This window comes from Aedes albopictus, chromosome 2 (genome assembly GCF_035046485.1).
Source record: "Aedes albopictus strain Foshan chromosome 2, AalbF5, whole genome shotgun sequence".
NCBI lineage: Eukaryota > Metazoa > Arthropoda > Insecta > Diptera > Culicidae > Aedes > Aedes albopictus.
Window position 1 is genome coordinate 321980022 of NC_085137.1, and position 20618 is coordinate 322000639.

At 41.5% G+C, this 20618-nt stretch overlaps 3 protein-coding genes across 3 annotated transcripts; 1 reads left to right on the forward strand and 2 right to left on the reverse strand.

Moving 5' to 3' along the window:
- Positions 1-279: 279 nt before the first annotated feature.
- LOC134287178 (uncharacterized) lies at positions 280-2000 on the reverse strand. The gene is made up of 2 exons (XM_062848845.1): positions 463-2000; positions 280-389 (listed from the first exon to the last, which is right to left on the reverse strand). Exons 1-2 carry the CDS (start codon positions 1490-1492, stop codon positions 385-387), a joined length of 1035 nt encoding a protein of 344 aa, XP_062704829.1. The 5' UTR covers positions 1493-2000; the 3' UTR covers positions 280-384.
- Positions 2001-7396: 5396 nt separating this feature from the next.
- On the forward strand, positions 7397-17057 carry LOC115270351 (pre-mRNA-processing factor 6). The gene is made up of 4 exons (XM_029879842.2): positions 7397-7614; positions 7694-7753; positions 7830-10242; positions 16660-17057. The coding sequence occupies exons 1-4, from the start codon at positions 7517-7519 to the stop codon at positions 16882-16884; spliced, it is 2796 nt and encodes a 931-aa protein (XP_029735702.1). The 5' UTR covers positions 7397-7516; the 3' UTR covers positions 16885-17057.
- A 1173-nt stretch (positions 17058-18230) lies between these two features.
- LOC109403077 (HMG box-containing protein 4) lies at positions 18231-20224 on the reverse strand. Its single transcript, XM_019675814.3, has 5 exons — positions 20065-20224; positions 19824-19996; positions 19152-19415; positions 18489-19031; positions 18231-18429 (listed from the first exon to the last, which is right to left on the reverse strand). The coding sequence occupies exons 1-5, from the start codon at positions 20087-20089 to the stop codon at positions 18253-18255; spliced, it is 1182 nt and encodes a 393-aa protein (XP_019531359.3). The 5' UTR covers positions 20090-20224; the 3' UTR covers positions 18231-18252.
- Between the last annotated feature and the right edge of the window lie 394 nt (positions 20225-20618).

A 20618-nucleotide genomic window follows, 5' to 3' on the forward strand; every position in this document is an offset into this window, starting at 1 on the left:
TTTCTCTCTCAGACGGAAATGTAATCGAAGACTCCAGACTGTTTAAACGCTCGATGAGACCAAAGGAAACACACGACTCAAGTCCGAGCAGAGGCTCAAATGAATCATCTACAACGAGGAAATCCGCTGTATGAGCCAGACCCTTGTCTTCATCCACACACTGTAGTGTAACGTGACCATGAATGTTGATTTCATTTGAGCTGTAGTCTACGACATTGAAAGATCTTTTATTCAAAAGCGGAATTTTCATACGGGTAACAACACTTAATGGAATACAGTTAACGTCAGCGCCGGTATCAAGCTTGAAGTTCACCGGCCAGTCCTGGATTAGATATCGCTTGGTCCATTTTTCACGAGCCTCCCCACTTGACGTTGCATTCGAATTTATTCTATAATTAGAGTTGGATCTACTAGAAAACCTACGTTTACGAATGTCATTCAAACCCACTTCACAAAAATTACCTGCATCTGCCCAGTTCACCATGTGCACATTAGTGTTGCTCGTTGTCTGCTTTGTGTCGTATTTAGACCCACCGGACGATCGCATTGTTCCACTGCCCTTGCTGCCTCCGGACTGGACACCGCTCTTGCTGTCATGTTTGGTTGTTCTGCAGTACCTTTTGAAGTGCCCTCGCCGTCCGCATCCATCGCAAACCACGTCGATCGCTGGACAGTAGCGCCGATGACGTCCATTGAACGGTTGACCACAATTGTAGCACGTCAGCGTCTTCAATGCGGCTACCTCACTTTCCCCATTCGTAGATTTATCGGTTACGTTGTGCACCTCCTTCCGTTCCAACAGCTGTTTATTCTCGGCGGCGGCTTCGTAAACTTTACACATTTTGATGATGTTCACAAGTGGCTCGTTCTTACCGTCCAGCAATTTGAGTTGCAGCTTCTTATCTTGGATGCCGAGGATAATCCGGTCTCGCAACATCCGATCCGCATACGAAGTTTGGCAGGCTTCACATTCGAACTCGCAGTACGCCAACTGTGTCCGGAGTGCTGTCTCGAATTCAGCAAAAGGTTGCTTCTCCTTCTGCACGATCAAATTGAACTTGAACGCCTCGACTGCCAGATTTTTCCGCGGGAGACAATAAGCGTCAAAAGCATCAATCACCTGTGCCAGTGTGCGTTGTTGTACTGCGCCTCCGCCAGCAACAGGAACCACACCGGCAGCGGGTTGGTTGTTTACTCCACCTACGGCTGCAGCTGCTGCTCCTCCCACTGGCTGGTTCACGACATTGCCGCCGGCAGCTCCTCCACCGAACATGCTTTCAACGTCACCATTGTTCGGGAATAACGTATTGTAGATTTCTACGCCATGTTCACCGACCAGCCACAAAAACGTTGCTATTTTATTCCTTTCCGTTTCACCAGTTTTGTTGTTTGCAATCATGTAGATGTTGAATTTCTGCTTCCATCGTGGCCACTCTTTCGACAAATTTGTGCAGTCCAAAGATTGTGGTAGACGATCCACACCACCTGCCATGTTTACAATTGTCGATTTGGCAGTTCGCTTCGGTCATCACAGTGTGAGTGTGATCGCGAATTCTGCAGTGTTCGTTTTCTCACTAAGCGCTCTTCTCTCACGTCTCACGTTGACCCCTCCGAATTTTCGAGAACCACACACACTAATCACCGATATGATTCGCGACTGTACATGTGTACCACGACTTTTTCCGCTTCTTTGCGACTTCGTACAAAGTCCACGCCAACTGCGACTACTGAATGTTCAAGATTTTCGCTTTTGCACCGTATTTTCACGACACTTTCCCCGATATTTCCACGTTTTCACGACCGGTCCTTTACTTCTGACACCATGTAATAAGTATCGGACTTATTAAGAAAAACACCCGAACTTCCTACGAAGTATTTTATTTCGATCCGCTGTACACGCTGTCTTGGTCACAACTGCCTAACTACATACAACTGAACATTCTAGAATGACTTAACAGTTCTTCTACAAGTGTTGCCAGATTTGATAAAACTAAAACCTATTACAGGATGTGGTTTTACCACGGAACTAAAACGCGACGAGGTTAGGGTACAAACACGTGATACGCGCGACTGGTACACGCAACCCAATGAGAGTATAATAAAGGTGTGGAAGAAGATACTTCGTGTGCGTGCGATCCGTGTTTGGTGCAAAACATTTCACTACTACAAGCAAAGTGAGCTCCCATAAGAACGCGTGTCAAATAGTGACGTCACTATTTGTGTTTACATTTTTCTTTGCTTATTAACACATAGCCATCTCTTCTTCTTCCTCACCTGTAATCTCGCCTGTAATATACTCTCATTGCACGCAACCATCCCCCCCCCCCCGTAACTTGACAGATGAGCTCAGTTTCGCGTACCTACTTGCAAATAGCAGATGTCGCTACTGTTCGTAAACAACGGGTCCATCCTTCACTGATGCAACAATTTTTGTCCATGCGAAAACATCTTTCTGTTTCGTGGTGAGTGGACGCCAACAAGAGGCTAGCGTTTCGTATAAAAAGGACGTATTCAACAGAAGCGCAAAAACTAATGTTCATTAAATTGAAATTATTTTAATTTTTCTTTTTGTTGTTGTAAGAAATGTAATAAGAGCACATGTTTAAACGGTCTTCCATATTAATTGGTGACTGCGTATGCTAGATCAAACCGAAGATCAGACTCGAAAACAAAACATCTGCAAATGATTGTTTTTAACTTCCATTTTGACTTGGCCACCAGATATGTAGCTGTAAAATGTTGGCATAAGTAACCTAATTTATTACTTGCTGGTGCTTAATAACCGCACTAGAAAAAAAAACATGAGTTTCTTACTAATTTTATGAAAGCCGATTACTTTGCCTTTACTTGTTTTATAGATATAATTTTAGCTTCTAGTAAACAAATTCATTATGCCGCACTTAATTTGCATTTATCTACCACAAAAAAGCGTAAACAACAAATAAAGGTTTCTGTTTAATGTTTTAATATTTTTTGTTCGGTTTGTTATTGTCGGTTTTCGTCCTTTTCAAAAGTAGTGCTTGCCGGTTTGAATCTGACAGTACCACCCGGACCAAAATTTTTAGGTACGCTGACGTTGTTCGGCAGCTGTCAAGAAGCTCCCGGGTTGGGCACACGTTGCTTTATTACTCTTCTCTGCATCAAAGAGAATGAGCATCATTAGCGGAGCCAGCTTTTTCTTTTTTCTTACTCAATCTCCTAAACATGCAGGTAAATGAGCGAGACCAAAGAGGAGGCAAGCTGCCCCCTCTTTCATCTGTTTCTTTCTCGTGTATGTTTAGGAGAGTGAGTAAGAAAAAAGAAAATGCTGGCTCCGCTAATGATGAGCATCCTAACTTTGGTAGGGTAAGCTTAACAATTATAGACGATTCCTAACACATATGTTCCTGTACAATGTGCTTTTCACTTGTCGAATAAACGCCTTCAATACGTCATAGCACAGAGAAACAGACGTAACACTTGTAACAAATTTCATTAAAAAACATCGTCACGAAAACGTATTCGCCCAATGCTAAATGTACTGTGCTTGGCGGGACCGCCACTAGATTAAGTATTAAGTCTATGGCGGTAGTGAGCAAACGTCAAACAGGTGTAAAAACGATACCAGCGCTGCGAGTGGTCAATCGACCTACTACTGAATATTTGAATCAACCGTTAAAAAGGTGATCGATGGGAAGCGATGAGAGTGTGACGTCTGTTTCTCTGTGCCCAAAGCAAATCATAATCTTCCCATGACTCAATAATGATCACACATTCGATACAAGTTTTCTCACCGTGCGATAAAATACTGACAGCAAAATCAGAATGGAAAAGACGTGTTCTGGGCTGAACAACTGTTGAAGTATAAGGCGTTGTGCAGTTGATTACCATGTGCTGTGCTAATTCACCACTGCTGAACACAAGTTCGCTGCTGGTACTACCACGCCATTGACACGCCTATACCTATACCTAGCATGGAGTGACAGTAGTGACATTAGGGGCCCAATTTCGTTTGATCAGCACATTTTGGGCCCGTTTTAACAAAAGAGATGTTGACAACAATGCCTGTAAGTGGGTTGGGTACTACCCATAGAGCTATCACAGATAACAGACGTTTATGCTTATATTGGCAATGTGTGTAAAAATGCTCAACAGCCATTTTGTATGTAACGAGCAGCTGAAACTCATGTGGCAATCATTTAGAGATGGCGCAGTAATCGATAAACTACTAGTACACAGGGTTAAATATTTGTCCAAAAAGAAACCAATGCTCAAACATCTTGTTTGACTCGATCGAATTTTCATTAGTGTCAAACTGATGTTGTTTCTTGAGTTCTTTCCTTGTCAAATATTTGACCCTGTGTACTACTGGCCATAGTCAGTGATCGCTTTCAAGATTGCATGCACTACGCAATTTTACATTCAAGATTGTATTCGATCTTGAATGAAAGTGGAACTTTGAACTATTCTTGCATTCAAGTTAGATGTAATGTCGCAATCAGTTGAGTAGATGGCGGTAGTGAGCCAACGTATTGTCATCGCGGTTGAAACCCGAAGATTCCCCACACCCGACAATCGAATTTTCTCAAAATCCATACGTGAAACCTAACGTCGGACGTAGTGCGCTGGACAGCGGACCTGGCCCTCTATCCAGCGCACTGTGCCCGACGTACGTCCGACACACGGTTTAGGAGAAAAAACGACTTTCGTGTGTCAAAAATTCCGATTTTCAACTGCACGAACAATATATCGTTTTGAACATTTACACAGGATTCTGCGAAAAATTTGTACTACAGTCATGACCCGCTGGTTGGGGGCTTAATACTTGGGTGGCTTTTTAGTTGGGGCTCCGAGCTGCCAGCCAACTAAAAAGTACCTGGATGTCATAATTCAATGTCAAACTGAAAATGACAATCAATCTGTAATTCCGAGGGGCGAGCTAATGAGTTTTTGGTTTCTTAAACTTTACTGACATGTAATCGAAAAGAATTTCTATTTCATATTTCTTAAAAAAAAAAACAATATGAACAATTACTTCGAAACAAATGCAAAACATCGGCAATCTTTATTTTGTCGATCATTGAAAGCGTTTTGTGCTTGCATTTTGTTCCGGGTGGTTTCATAAACATCTATATTTTCACTTCATCGACTAAAAATGGATGAAAATAATTATTTATCGCATTGGCCATATGTATCTTGCAAAACGTATCAGTTTTGCTCTAAATGTAAAACAAATTGAAAAATTTTACTTTTTACTTCCAACCTAAACATGATTTAAAAAAAAAACAAAGTGCGCGCCCCTTGTGCTGCTGTCACTTCACCCAACTAGCGAATCGAATTCGTTGGTTGGGTGGAGGTTGTCGCTCAACGAGCGGGTTCCGACTGTAGCATAAACATCTGTTATCTGTGGAGCTACCCATAATGAAACAAAAAACTGGATCGAAAACTGCACTTGTTTTTTCTCCGTGTGCGATTCTTACAAAATTTACTCAAAGTTGGTTTGATTCTGTCCAGTGTGTACTATGGCAAATCGCCCATTTCTTGAGCTGTCAACAGACAGACAAAAACCAAAACACGCGATGTAACGAGGTAAATAAATATTACGATTTACAGAGTATCATCGTGTAACAAACGTTTTGTTCGGAAGTTCTGTATAATTCAAGCATAACTTTTCAATCCGACGTAACTCGAGAATGTAAACAAATCCGGGTTTACTGCTGCATGCATGATTCATGAAGCAAATTGAAGAATCCACATCACTGTTTGATGATTTATTGCTTAATTTGTTTAACTCAAGCATAATTTTTCAAATCGACGTATCTAACTTTTTCACTGATCTGAGTAAATTCATGGTCAATGTTGACGACCATTTCACTAAAATCAAGCATAATTTTTCAAATCGACGTATCTAACTTTTTCACTGATCTGAGTAAATTCATGGTCAATGTTGACGACCATTTCAAGCATAATTTTTCAAATCGACGTATCTAACTTTTTCACTGATCTGAGTAAATTCATGGTCAATGTTGACGACCATTTCACTAAAATAGTTTTTTTATAAAAAGACTTTTCATAAGTTTTTTCGTGCTTAACATCACCAGGGATATTGCACGCACTAGGTAAGGAACAAAATCTACTCATTCCATATCATTTTCACAATGAATTTAGACAAAAATACACATACACCGGGTTGGTTCGAGATACGTCATGCCAGATACGTCGCTTTTGTATGGTGCCAGTTTGGTGTATCTGTTACTTTTGATTTTGGCTAGATACGTCGTTTGGTTTTCTCATATATCAAAACGGTGTATCTATCAGTAAAGTTGTAAACATCAAAATAGTTAGATACGTCGTTTCGAAAAATATGCTTAGTTAAACAAATTAAGCAATAAATCATCAAACAGTGATGTGGATTCTTCAATTTGCTTCATGAATCATGCATGCAGCAGTAAACCCGGATTTGTTTACATTCTCGAGTTACGTCGGATTGAAAAGTTATGCTTGAACTAAGCATATTTTTCGAAACGACGTATCTAACTATTTTGATGTTTACAACTTTACTGATAGATACACCGTTTTGATATATGAGAAAACCAAACGACGTATCTAGCCAAAATCAAAAGTAACAGATACACCAAACTGGCACCATACAAAAGCGACGTATCTGGCATGACGTATCTCGAACCAACCCGGTGTATGTGTATTTTTGTCTAAATTCATTGTGAAAATGATATGGAATGAGTAGATTTTGTTCCTTACCTAGTGCGTGCAATATCCCTGGTGATGTTAAGCACGAAAAAACTTATGAAAAGTCTTTTTATAAAAAAACTATTTTAGTGAAATCAAGCATAACTTTTCAATCCGACGTAACTCGAGAATGTAAACAAATCCGGGTTTACTGCTGCATGCATGATTCATGAAGCAAATTGAAGAATCCACATCACTGTTTGATGATTTATTGCTTAATTTGTTTAACTAAGCATATTTTTCGAAACGACGTATCTAACTATTTTGATGTTTACAACTTTACTGATAGATACACCGTTTTGATATATGAGAAAACCAAACGACGTATCTAGCCAAAATCAAAAGTAACAGATACACCAAACTGGCACCATACAAAAGCGACGTATCTGGCATGACGTATCTCGAACCAACCCGGTGTATGTGTATTTTTGTCTAAATTCATTGTGAAAATGATATGGAATGAGTAGATTTTGTTCCTTACCTAGTGCGTGCAATATCCCTGGTGATGTTAAGCACGAAAAAACTTATGAAAAGTCTTTTTATAAAAAAACTATTTTAGTGAAATGGTCGTCAACATTGACCATGAATTTACTCAGATCAGTGAAAAAGTTAGATACGTCGATTTGAAAAATTATGCTTGAAATGGTCGTCAACATTGACCATGAATTTACTCAGATCAGTGAAAAAGTTAGATACGTCGATTTGAAAAATTATGCTTGAATTCAGTGTTTATTAATGCAAAAATCCTTAAAAATTGCACATTTTGTAAACCGTTCAGAAGAACCGCATAATGGCGCACATACCGGCAACATCGTTGGGCAGTAAAAGCAAGAAACATTTCCTCGGTGTTCCGGCTCCTCTAGGCTACGTCGCCGGTGTTGGTCGTGGGTAAGTTCGTGTTCCTAGTAAATACCACTTGATTTTGTATTCCATTGGTCTCATTGTTATTCTTTTCTTATTTCCTCAGTGCCACCGGTTTCACCACCCGATCGGATATTGGTCCTGCGCGAGATGCAAACGACGTTTCGTAAGTATCCGGCTGACTATACCTAATCGTTTTGCATGAATTCAAATGTGATAATTAACCGAATCCTTCATTCTAGCGATGACCGCCACGCCCCTCCGGCAGCAAAAAGAAAGAAAAAGGAAGAGGAAGAGGAGGACGACGAGGATTTAAACGATTCTAACTATGACGAGTTCAGCGGCTACAGTGGTTCACTGTTCTCGAAAGATCCCTACGACAAGGATGACGCCGAGGCGGATGCTATCTACGAAAGCATCGACAAACGTATGGACGAGAAGCGGAAGGAATACCGCGAGAAACGTTTGAAGGAGGATCTAGAGCGATATCGTCAGGAGCGACCGAAGATTCAACAGCAGTTTTCCGACTTGAAGCGTAACTTGATTGCGGTAAGCGAGGACGAGTGGGCCAATTTGCCAGAGGTAGGAGACAGTCGAAATAAGAAGCAACGCAATCCGAGAGCAGAGAAGTTCACTCCTCTACCAGACAGCGTTCTGTCGAGGAATTTAGGCGGCGAAACAGCTAGCACGATTGACGGCAGATCGGGGTTGGCATCGATGATACCGGGTGTTTCGACGCCGGGAATGCTCACTCCTAGCGGGGACTTGGATTTGCGCAAAATCGGCCAGGCGAGGAACACGCTGATGAACGTCAAGTTGTCGCAAGTATCGGATTCGGTTGCCGGCCAGACCGTGGTTGATCCGAAGGGATATCTTACGGATCTTCAGAGTATGATTCCCACTTATGGAGGAGATATTAACGATATCAAGAAGGCACGATTGCTGTTGAAGAGCGTTCGTGAGACAAACCCGAACCATCCACCGGCGTGGATTGCCAGTGCTCGGTTGGAAGAAGTCACCGGAAAAGTCCAAATGGCACGTAATTTGATTATGCGAGGCTGCGAAGTGAATCCTTTGAGTGAAGATCTTTGGTTGGAAGCGGCACGTCTACAGCCTCCGGACACTGCCAAAGGCGTGATCGCTCAAGCTGCTCGACATATTCCGACATCGGTGAGGATCTGGATAAAGGCAGCCGATTTGGAAACTGAAGTGAAAGCTAGGAGACGTGTTTTTCGCAAGGCTTTGGAGCACATTCCAAATTCTGTACGGTTGTGGAAGGCCGCCGTGGAATTGGAGAACCCTGAGGATGCTAAAATTTTGCTTTCAAGAGCGGTGGAGTGTTGCAACACGAGTGTCGAGTTATGGCTGGCCTTGGCTCGTTTGGAAACGTATGAAAATGCTCGTAAAGTGCTGAATAAAGCACGTGAAAATATTCCAACCGATAGGCAAATCTGGACCACGGCTGCCAAATTGGAGGAAGCCAACGGCAATATTCACATGGTGGAGAAAATTGTCGACCGAGCCCTGAGTTCGCTCAGTGCCAATGGAGTTGAAATCAACAGAGATCAGTGGTTACAGGAAGCCATGGAAGCGGAGAAATCCGGAGCTATCAAATGTTGTCAAGCGATCGTCAAAGCAGTTATTTCGGTTGGAGTGGAAGAAGAAGATCGCAAACAAACATGGATCGATGATGCCGATCACTGCGCCAAAGAAGGCGCATTCGAATGTGCTCGAGCTGTGTACAACTTCGCCCTGTCTGAGTTCCCATCGAAAAAGAGCATCTGGCTACGTGCGGCATATTTTGAGAAAAACCATGGATCACGTGAAAGCCTGGAAGCACTGCTGCAGAAAGCAGTTGCCCATTGTCCAAAATCGGAAGTCCTCTGGCTTATGGGAGCCAAATCAAAATGGCTTGCAGGCGATGTTCCAGCTGCCCGTGGAATTCTGTCACTTGCTTTCCAAGCAAATCCCAACTCGGAGGATATTTGGCTTGCCGCTGTGAAGCTAGAATCAGAAAATTCCGAGTTTGAACGTGCACGCCGTTTGCTGGCCAAGGCAAGAGCTTCTGCGCCCACTCCTAGGGTAATGATGAAGTCGGCGAAACTAGAATGGGCGCTCAACAACCTTGAAGATGCACTCAGCCTGTTGGATGACGCCGTTAAGGTGTTCCCCGATTTCGCAAAGCTCTGGATGATGAAAGGCCAAATTGAAGAGCAGAGAAACCTTCTCGAGCGAGCAGTCGACTCGTACAATTCCGGACTTAAAAAATGTCCCAACTCAATACCACTTTGGCTGCTTCTCTCATCCCTGGAGGAAAAAAGAAAACTTCTCACCAAAGCTCGATCCGTGCTGGAACGAGGTCGATTGAAAAACCCGAAAAATCCAATCCTCTGGCTGGCAGCTATCCGAATCGAGATTCACGGCGGCTTCAAGGACATGGCCAATACCCTTATGGCACGCGCCCTGCAAGACTGCCCGAACGCCGGTGAGCTTTGGGCTGAGGCCATCTTCCTAGAACCACGCCCTCAGCGGAAAACCAAATCCGTTGACGCACTCAAAAAATGTGAACACGACCCACACGTGCTGCTGGCGGTTTCCAAACTGTTCTGGAGCGAACGGAAGATTCAAAAGTGCCGCGATTGGTTCAACAGAACGGTGAGTTGAAAATTATTTAGATAAGTTATATAATTTTTTTTTTTTTCTTCATTAAAGTGGCTTTTTGCCCGAGGCGAGTTCGTCCAGCATAGTGACATTTTTTTTTCAAAACTTGTTTTCAATACAATAATGCTTCGCTGGGTTTCGGGCCATTGTCCGTGTGAACCGTTGTCCTCCCGCACGAGTTAGAGCAGTTCGGGCTCATTTTAGATCGCACTGTACAAGCCAGCTTCCCTAAGGAAAGTTAGGAGGACCGTTTCGCTGTCTCGTTCATTCTGTAGAGCTGTTCTGAGTTATATAATGCATTTAGAATCAAGAATGATACATTTAGCTGTTAGGTATTTGAGATTGAGAGTCTCACACTGTTCATAAAAACTATGAGAACTTATTGATTGTTTTAGAACTTCAGGTTTAAAATAGATGATCAATCAACGAAAACAAAATAAAAAGATTCATAATCAAATACCTGAATTAAAGAGAATTGGCGAATCTAGACCCAACACTTACACTAATGATTCACATCTTAATTCGGAATGTCTAAATATATTGTTGGTATGGGATAAACCATATTGATATATGTTTTGGGACGGATTTTAGTAGTTTCTGATGTATTTTTTTGCCAAGTTTTTTTTTTCGGCAAATAATCAGTCTGATAATCTGAAATGGTGGAGCGGACCTGGTGTGATGGTTAGAACACTTGACTATCACGCCGAGGTCCTGAGTCGAATCGCACTCCCGACAAACGCGCAAAGTGTGAGTTCTTCCTTCGGAAGGGAAGTAAAGCGTGGGTCCTCCGGTTGTCCTTCCGGAATACATCATAGAATTCCACCACGAAGTCCTCAAGATTACACCAGGAATTAATATCCATTCATACTTCCAAGAACTTCACAATAATTTCTCTAGAGTTTCTTGTAAAAACTGTTTCAGAATTGTTTCCAGCATTTACTCCAGATATTCATCCAAGATTTTTTTTTTCAGATAACCCTCAAACAGTTTTTTAACAGATTCCTTCAGGTATTCTTCCTGAGGATTTCCCAGGAATGCCATTCGAGATTCCTTCAGAAGTTCTTCCAGGAATGCCTCTAGTATTCCCACCTCGAAGTCCTACTACAGGAGTTCTCCAAATGTTATACCAGGAATTCTTCCAGGAGTTTTTTCATAAATACTTGTAGGAATTCCTCCAAAAATTTTCTTAGGACATGGAGTTTTTCGAGTATTACACCATAATTCTTTTGGGATTTTCTCCTTGAATTCATCTGAAGTATCCTCTACGAAATGCTTCAGATATTTATGCAAAAATTGCTCCATAGATTTGTAAGGAGGATCTTGTGGGGGCCACCAAATTCCCAGCTTCAGCGCCAGACGATGGTATCGTCTGCCAGGAATTGCGGATCTAATTGCCCAGCTAGCTGTTGTTTCAAGCCCACAACAAGATCAACCGGTTGCATCAAAACCCCAATTAACTCAGTAGACCGAATCACCTAAAGCCCAATTCAACTTCAAGAACTTTCTTATTAAGTAGTTAAAAGATCTCGTTCATAGTTAGAAATAAGCGTTAAAGTTTATTGAAGAAGCAACAAATTGTGTTCTAGCAATAGGAAGCAATCAGTGAAGTACTAGGTTGAAAGCTGAGAGAGAGGAGACAGCTCACTGACAGCCACGATGTTTACATTTCTTCTTCTTACTTGTTTGTACAACTTTGGGCGCCGCACAATGGTTTGAAAATATTAAATTGGTCAAAAATGATTTTCATATTGAGTTCGCTGCTGCAAACCATGAACAATTAATGGATTCGTTGCGCTGGTTTGGGAAAACTGACCATCATTATTTTATCTTTTTTAATTACAAAAAAACGGAGCCGTATTTTAAAAAGAAGTTTTGGAAATTTGACCACCTTACACCATCAATGTGCGATTTTCAGTTGGGTTCGCGGTGACAGTTTGTGACAGGTCCTCCTTGACATTAAGTAGCACGCAATCGAAGCCAGCTGTCTCCTCTCTCTCAGGTTGAAAGTAGTGAGCTGGATTTTTGTATGGTGAGATGATCAGTTCTCCGTTTCTGCAATAAAATGGTGCAAACAGCTTGGGTTATATGATTTCTTGCCTAATTTGATGCTGTTTGAGCAAAAGTTTGGGTAACTGCGTTGTTGTATTATTTATTTCTTGCAACTTCAACAACACAGTTACCCAAACTTTTGCTCAAACAGCATCAAATTAGGCAAGGAATCATATAACCCACGCTGTTTGCACCATTTCATTGCAAAAACGGAGAACTGATCATCTCACCATACAAAAATCCAGCTCACTACTTTCAATCTAGTACTTCACTGATTGCTTCCTATTTGGGGATAAATCGCAACTACTTTCTAGGTTGCATTACGAGAACAAAATTTATTATAAAAAATTTAATTTATTCCAAGGGTGTTTCATTTCCAATTTGTTCCTAACAGGCCTATGAGCGCTTTTGGGTTCTCTGAGAACATTAAAAAAAAAGATCTTGGATCTCTGGCCCTACTGTGACGTCACTCCTGATTGATAGTGTGTAATCTCTTATTGAGTAGATTAGAAAATCAGTGAGAGGGTAATACAAGCATGGTTGGGTATAATAGTACTTGTTCGAAGCGTGATGTATCCATACAAGGCGATAGGAGTACTTACAGGTTCAGTAGTGGTTACCTATGCCACTCGGGGGTAGTCGCGAGCTCTCAGGTAGCGATCCGATGGCATGCGATCGCTCCAGGTTGTTGTGAAGGCCGGGCACGGCCGATCCTAGCACCAGCAAACTTCTAGGACGTCGGTATACGAGCACCACCGAGCAGTCCTTCGGGTCGACGCCCAGCACGTATAGGGGTTCGGCGACGACGATGGTTACGAGCCGTGGGGACGCTCCTTCCAACGGCGAGGAAGGCTCGTCGTTGCTCTCGGAGAGATCGTGGATGCTGTGTGACTAGGCTTGGTTGTAGTAGGTGGGTTTCGGGCAAAGGCGATGTGAGGCGGGAAGCACGTGAGTCGGGGGGGTAACCTCGCTGGCGTGGCGATCCTTTTCCTTCTAGACCACTCGCTGAACCTCCTGGGAGGAGCGTTAGAATGCGAGGCCGAGATTTTTACCGCTGGCCGACGCTCTCCAGGTGGACTATCGCGGCGCGCAGCCACAAGGCTATAGTGCGCACCTGGGCAGGTTCCCAATGCTTCCGTCACTAGCCCTCAAATGTTTCGGATTCGACGAACGAGCGATGCCGATCCGATGCCTATCCGACACCAACCCCAAAGACGTCGGCACTCCGCCGGCACGTGGGCACTGCACATAAATTCCAATTAGAGTACTCTCATCGCAAATATTTTAACCCAAAATTTATCTCTCTCCTTGCTCGATATTTGCACACTGATTACGCGATATAATTTCTTGAAATACTTCTCCGACTTCTGTTATAAAGGAATTACTTAAGATTTTGCTTCTTCACTTTAAGGTTATTAACTTACTCGAATCGCTCTATTTTCGCTACACGGTTCGACTCACTAATTGCGATCCAGAAATTAGAAATAAAATCACCTCTGGAAATAATTAAATTTGGTTTTAGAATCACTTTACACTAGCATATTTTTTTCTTTAATTACTTAATAATACTGCTAGATCGCACATTCTCACTTAAAACTTTTTTTTTAAACCTTATCACTCGGCTGTCTAAAAGGAAAAGACCGAGAGTGCTATTTCTTCACTTCACGAAACCTAGCATTTCTTTTTTAGTACTTATTCCATTTACGTCATATTTCCGGATTCCTTAATTTTAGTACTAATATTTCAGGTTAGCAAAGACGGGCTTGGTGGTCTAGTGGCTACCGCTTCTGATTTATATGCAGAAGGTCCTGGGTTCAATCCCTGGCCCGTCCCTTTCCTCCTGCTTTGTATCTTTCTATATACTTTCTCTCTGCTCTCTACATATACAACTCATGTATATAAACATGTTCATAGCCGTCGCTAGAACAGAAACGGGTTGAAAAAGCCGTTTCCCTTCCTTCCAAACTTTCACAGCACAGTGTCTTAATCCTATTAGAAAACGCCTACAAGTTATGCAATCAAGCGAACTGTGCCGCACATCTTCAAAATAATAAAAACACACAATTCTATCACCTTCCCCTGGTATCCACACACCAATGTGTGAACCTTCTGCCAACCAATTCCCACCAACACTCCAACATCCGCATGAATTTGTGCTGGCGCAGAGGTATATTCGGCCAGATGTGGATACAAACGATTGCAATCATCACTTCCTTACCCCTTCCCCACATTGACCTGCAACCTGACGTGGCAGGCGCCATTGTCGCCTAAAAATAGAAGATCATCAACGCTCACACACTGAAGATGCCTGCTAGTCCCCGGCAGTTATCTCATTGGTCCTTGTGTGAGTGCAGCTGGTCTGGCGATACTGGAGTAGCATCCACGGGCGGTCAATCAAGCTCAAGCTCAAGCTAATATTTCAGGTTAGCATTACTCTACGAACTAATCACCCACATTATTACCTTATACACGATCAACGAGATTGCACTGCTCGAATCGAACACCTCACCTACAGAAACTTATCGTTTCTCTTTTGAAACGAACGTTGCTCGTTTCAGATTTTTTCTAGGAATTCTTTCTGATGTTCCTCCAGAGATTTCTAAGGATGACCACATGCTGAGTGGCGCATATAGCCGCTACGGTAAGGACATGAGTATTCAGCAAGACCATGCTGAGAGTGACTAGTTTGGACCCCGGTTGGTCCAGGAAGTTTTCGTAAAGGAAATTTCCTTGGGTTTTATGAACTCTAGCGTATATTCGTGAGTGCCACACGACATACGTAAACAAAATGGTCATTAGCAGAGAAAGCTTTCAGTTTATAACTGTGGAAGTATCCATTGAACACTTAGCTGAGCTGAGAAGCTCGCTTTGTCTCAGTGAGGGCATTACACCAAGAAGATGAAAAGACACCAAGAAGATGAAAAGAACCATGCTTGTGGGTAACGGGTTCGATTCCCGGTCGGTCCAAACACGTAGTGGGAATTTCCTTATCTGTCTTGGTTATTGAGCATCTGCTTGCCTGCCAAACGGCCAAATATTCATTAGTAGAGGAAGCTCTCAGTTAACAACTGTTGAAAGTGCTCACAGAACACTAAGCTGTTGAGAGCAGGCTTTGTTGCAGTTACGACGTCACGCCAAAAAGGGAAAATCGAGCGAAAAGGAAGAAATTCTCAAAGATTTCACCAAAAATTTCATCGAAAATACCTCTAGGAATTCCACCAGATAAACAATTTCATAATTGGATTCTTGGCACTGGAATTACTCCAAAAAATCCCTTTAAGAATTTTTTTCAAAGGTTTTTTCAGAAATTTGTCTGGCAATTTCTTCAGTATTTCTCTAGGAATTCTTCAGAAATTCTTCTTAGAATTCTTCCAACGATTCATCAAATGCTTTGTTCAATAGTTTTTCCAAGACTTGATCCAAGATTTCCGTTAAGAATTATTCTATATATTCCTCCAATAATTATGCTCTTTATTCCGCTAGCAATTTCTTCGAGAACTTCCTGGGGTTCTAGTACCCCAGATGTGTGCTGTGTTTTTTGGCATGCTCAATTTCTTGTGTCACAGTAACTCCAAGTTTTATTCAAACAGCTGCAAATTAGGCGAGAAATCAGTATACCCATACTGTTTGCACCATTTTATTGCAAAAACGAAGAATTCATCAACTCGCATTACAAAAATTCAACTCATTACTACCAAATCTAGTACTCCAACGAACATGCCTTATTCCTGAAGGAATTCCTGGTGAAAAATCTTTAAAGAAACTGTTGAGTCTGTAGAGTAACTCATGGAAGAATTCCTGAAGGTATCTCTGTAAAATTTCCCGTAAGACTCGCTAGAAGCGTTTTTGGTGAAATCTTAAAAATAACTCCTAGATGAATCGCGTTCCTGCAATCATAGAAGGAATTTCTGGAGGAATCTCAGGAGGAGTTCTTGGATAAACCTCAGGAATAATACCTAAAGGAATCACTTAAGGAAACTGCAACAGTAATCTTTGGAAGAATGGCCTAGATAAATCTCTCTACATAAATAGTTAAGATAAATGTTTCCCAGAGAAATCTGTGGAAGAATTTTTGGCATTTATTTGTAAAATCAAATCTTCGATAGAACTTCTGAAGGACTTGGTGGGATGTCATCTCTGGATAAATTAACATTGGATTCCTAGATTCGCTTTAGAAATTGTTGATGAAATGTTTAGAAGAAATTCAGGAGAAATCTCTGAAGTAGTTTGTGAATGCGAAATTGCTCAAAGAATGAATTCCTTCGGGAATAATGTGTCAAATTCGTTGCTTTTTGCCTTTCTCGTATTTTGTAGTTGTTTTTGTTTTATCCTAATAATATATTTTTCTTTCTATTTTTGCAGATTAAAATTGACCCTGATTTTGGTGATGCGTGGGCATACTTCTACAAATTCGAGTTGCAGCATGGTACCGAACAGCAACAGAAAGAATTGCTGGACCGATGCGTTACTGCCGAGCCAAAACATGGCGAAGAGTGGTGCCGGGTGAGTAAGGATATTGCCAATTGGTGTTTCAAGACGGATGAGGTACTGAAAGCGGTAGTCAAGATCCTGCCTACCCCCATTTAAGATTTTTTTACTGCGCGGCAGAACAATGTATTTGTTCTTGATAAAGTTGAAACTGACTTTATTAGTACATTGCTAAAGGCTATTGATCAGTAATAAATCATTTGTTCGAGAACCCACATAAGTAACTTTTGTGTGAAAATAAGAAAAGATATTGACATAATGTAACATTTTCATCATACTATTGGAAGGAGATTCTCTTAATCCCGCGGATTTCGCGTAAGTGTCTCAACTTACGGGTCCGCCACACCCCCTTTTGGCCCTTTATACAGTGGTGTGTTGAAGTCAGTAGTCCTGTTCAACGACGTAGGTTGAACTTGGTCGAACTTGCTCCATCCCGCTCTTTCCCGTTTGTTGACAAATGGGTAAGAGTAGGATGCAGCAACTTCGAGCAAGTTCAACCTACGTCGTTGAACAGGACTAGTGTGGTAATGAAATTGATCTTTGCTGTTAAGTGGAACTGCATGCAGAGCAAGACTCAAGCTAGGATGGTGGCTACCTACCTACATACATACAATGTAACATTTTCATTTGTTTGATAAAATATTTAAGCTACCACCTAGGAAATAAAAATGAACAAAAATAATCCGAAAGTCCTTTAAACGAAAGATATTTGAAAGAAAGATAAACCAGTTTGATATTTTCTGAAAAGTATCTAATAGATTTATGTGGTTTCTCAAACGCATGCCATAACTGGTACAGCTTTAATGCAGAATAACTATAGTTTCCTGTGTACAAAAGCTGTTTTCTGTACGTCGTGCCTTCTTTTCTTGCTTGCTTTCTGCGAACGATATTAGTCTCATCGGCATCGATCGTAGGACAGTGGAGAGTGTCGCTTCTACCTCCTTATATAGGCTACACAACCAACTCAATCAAGATGAAGTACATGATTACGGGTAGAGACAGCAGCAAGCCTAAATGGTATTAGTGCTGAAGTAGTGGTTGAAGTTGTTTGTAGATTTTTGTACACTTGTTACATGCGACCCATTACCCGTGAAACTGCGAATAGAGTCTCTTCTGTACTGTGTAACAAATTTAGGTCGCGTTACTAGCAAACGCAAATGAAGTGCGCTCTATATAATATGCTTTTATTCTTCCGGTAGAAGCTTTTCGCGATGGAAGAAAATCAAGGAATACTAGCATTGGGGTTCACGTGATGTTGCGGTTCAGAAGTTGTACGGCATTTTCACTGATATGATATCGACCCGAGCTTTGGTCGATTTCATGCTACGAAAGATGTTTTCTATCTTCTGCAATGTGTTTTGATGTTTGCATTGTCTTTGCGTTTTATTTTGGAAATCCTATAGCATCTTCAAATTGGCAATGTCAAATATAAGAAACTTTGCAAATTTTATTACGTTTTTCGTATATTTATAATCCTGGCATTACATAGGCGATATTATCCAAAGTATTTTGGAACAACTCCTTCAGATGTTCCGTGTCGGATTGCAATCCCGGAATATGAATGGTCAAGCACATCAGTGGACCCAGGGAGCACAGCAAGCTGTCGAGAAGCACAGACAGACTTCCAGAAACCGCAATTTGTCCCTGGAATAAATTCTAAATTGAGCGAATTGAGCACATAAATTAGTTTTCAACTGAATTACCTCGTGTTCTTTTAGTCGTTCGCCAATTATAGTTAGACTATCGCCAAGAAGTTTGAGATGAGCGGCCACGTCGGTTGGCTGAAATCCTGGGAGCTTCATGTGATGCCCTTTCGTCGGCGACTCAGGAGGATGATGCGATGCACTTGCTGCAACCGTTGGCTTCGTGTCTGTCGATATCATATTGGCAGCCTTTTGTGCCTTTTTCGATCGTGAAGCGCTTCCGCCAGTAGCAGAAGCGGTGGCAATGGGACCTGGTGGACCAGGAGAATCTTCCAAATGAAGATATCGCTTTACGAAAGGAGCTGTGAGAGCTTTTTCTTTGTTTTGCTTGAACTTATTAGCGATACGTTTTGCACGGCGTTTCCAGTTGTACTTTTGAGTACTTGGTACGTTGGCCCACATCTCACCAAGACGCTTCGACATGCCATGATGGTCAAGATCTGTATTCGACTGCATTTGCTTCCTGGTCTCTTTCGCCCAAAGCATATACGCAGTGAATCGCCGCTCGCCTTTGTCCTTGCGTTGGGTTTTACCCATAACGACCTGAAAGTCAATGTTGAAAGAAATGTTAAAAATAAAATAGGGAAAACGTTTGACCACTTTGATATTGTGCTTTGCTTAATAGATATTCTTAATCTTTCCGTTATTTAATTGAATATTTACCTTTCCATCTTTGAGCATCTTCTTGTACTTTGACGATTTCTCCGACATGTACAGGCTGCGTTTGGGGGCCATTTCTATGACCAGCTCTCCTTCGCTTTTATCGTCTTCCTCCTGTGTTCCTTCCATGTCTTCGATGTCCATCACATCGTCATCGTCGTCGTCGTCATCCGAGTCAATGTTGGACTCGTGACCGTCATCCCCCGAATCGGACGGAACATCATCATCCCCCATGTGAAATTCCGACTCTTGACTCAGCTTGGCGTCCTGGAACGTGGAAGAGTGAAAAACTCATGTTGAAATTCAGACGGCTTTAAAATTAAAAACGATCAAATTTACGTGAGAAATATTGAGTGAACTATTTTTTGCTCTTTATGTACATTCTTACATTTTCTTACTGGGCTTCCATAAGTGCATGTGCAACTAAGAATTTTAATCTCTTTCAACTTTATAGTCGTTGAATACAATAACAAAATTGATGAAGTCTACGGGTCTGTAAAATGCCAAATACATAGTATTATGTACATATTATTATTATTACTATCAATATTATCAACCCTCGAAAAGTCGCGTCTTCATAAAATCGAGGTATTTATATATGTATACCTTAGCGTTAAACGGCATAATGTAGTTTTAAATTTTTTGAAAATGAGTCACAGTGGTCACAATACTTACAACCAAATGTCCCAATCCTCCGCTACCGGAAACTCCCGGTTGTGCGGATTTGGATTTTTGAGCTTTCTTCTGCTTCGCATCCGATATGTCGTCCGGGGATTGGAAGTCCATCAATTTCGACGACTTCTTGCATACACGGCCGCTCCGGGAAACGCCAGTGACTTCGAGCTCCGCTGGTGAAAAAGATTTATCATTTTGTATGTTGAATGTGGAATGAAGATATTAATCATTAAAATCTTACCGTGAGCTTTTGGAGTGTGTTCCATTGTTCAGCCTTTTCTGACCACTACGTTTGCGTATTATTTTATACAATTATTTTCATTAAACAAAATCATGAGAATTCAATAAAATTTTCCACAATTCGCTCCGAAGCACAACAAAAATACAAAACAAGATGTAAACCTGAATCATGTAAATGTCAAACTAGACCAGTGCTGCCGATTTGACGGAAATCACCCCATTGAAATTTTTCAGACACAAAGAAACAAAAGTACTCAATAATGAGTTAAATAATTAAAGCCTTACACAACCGCCAAACTACTCAAATTTGAGTTGTTTATTTGACGCAACTCAAGTTTGGCCCAATATTGTTATCGTCGCACCGTCATCAAACCGAAGTCGTCACTTGAAGCACATTATGATGTTCGAGGGGCGGATCACTACCAAAACAACTAAATCAAAAATGCGTTAGAAAATTCGTAATTTGGTCTAATGCGTTGAAAAAATGCATTGAAAATGTGCCAAGACATTCAATGCGTTGAAAAATGCACGAAATACTCATGTATTTTTAAACCC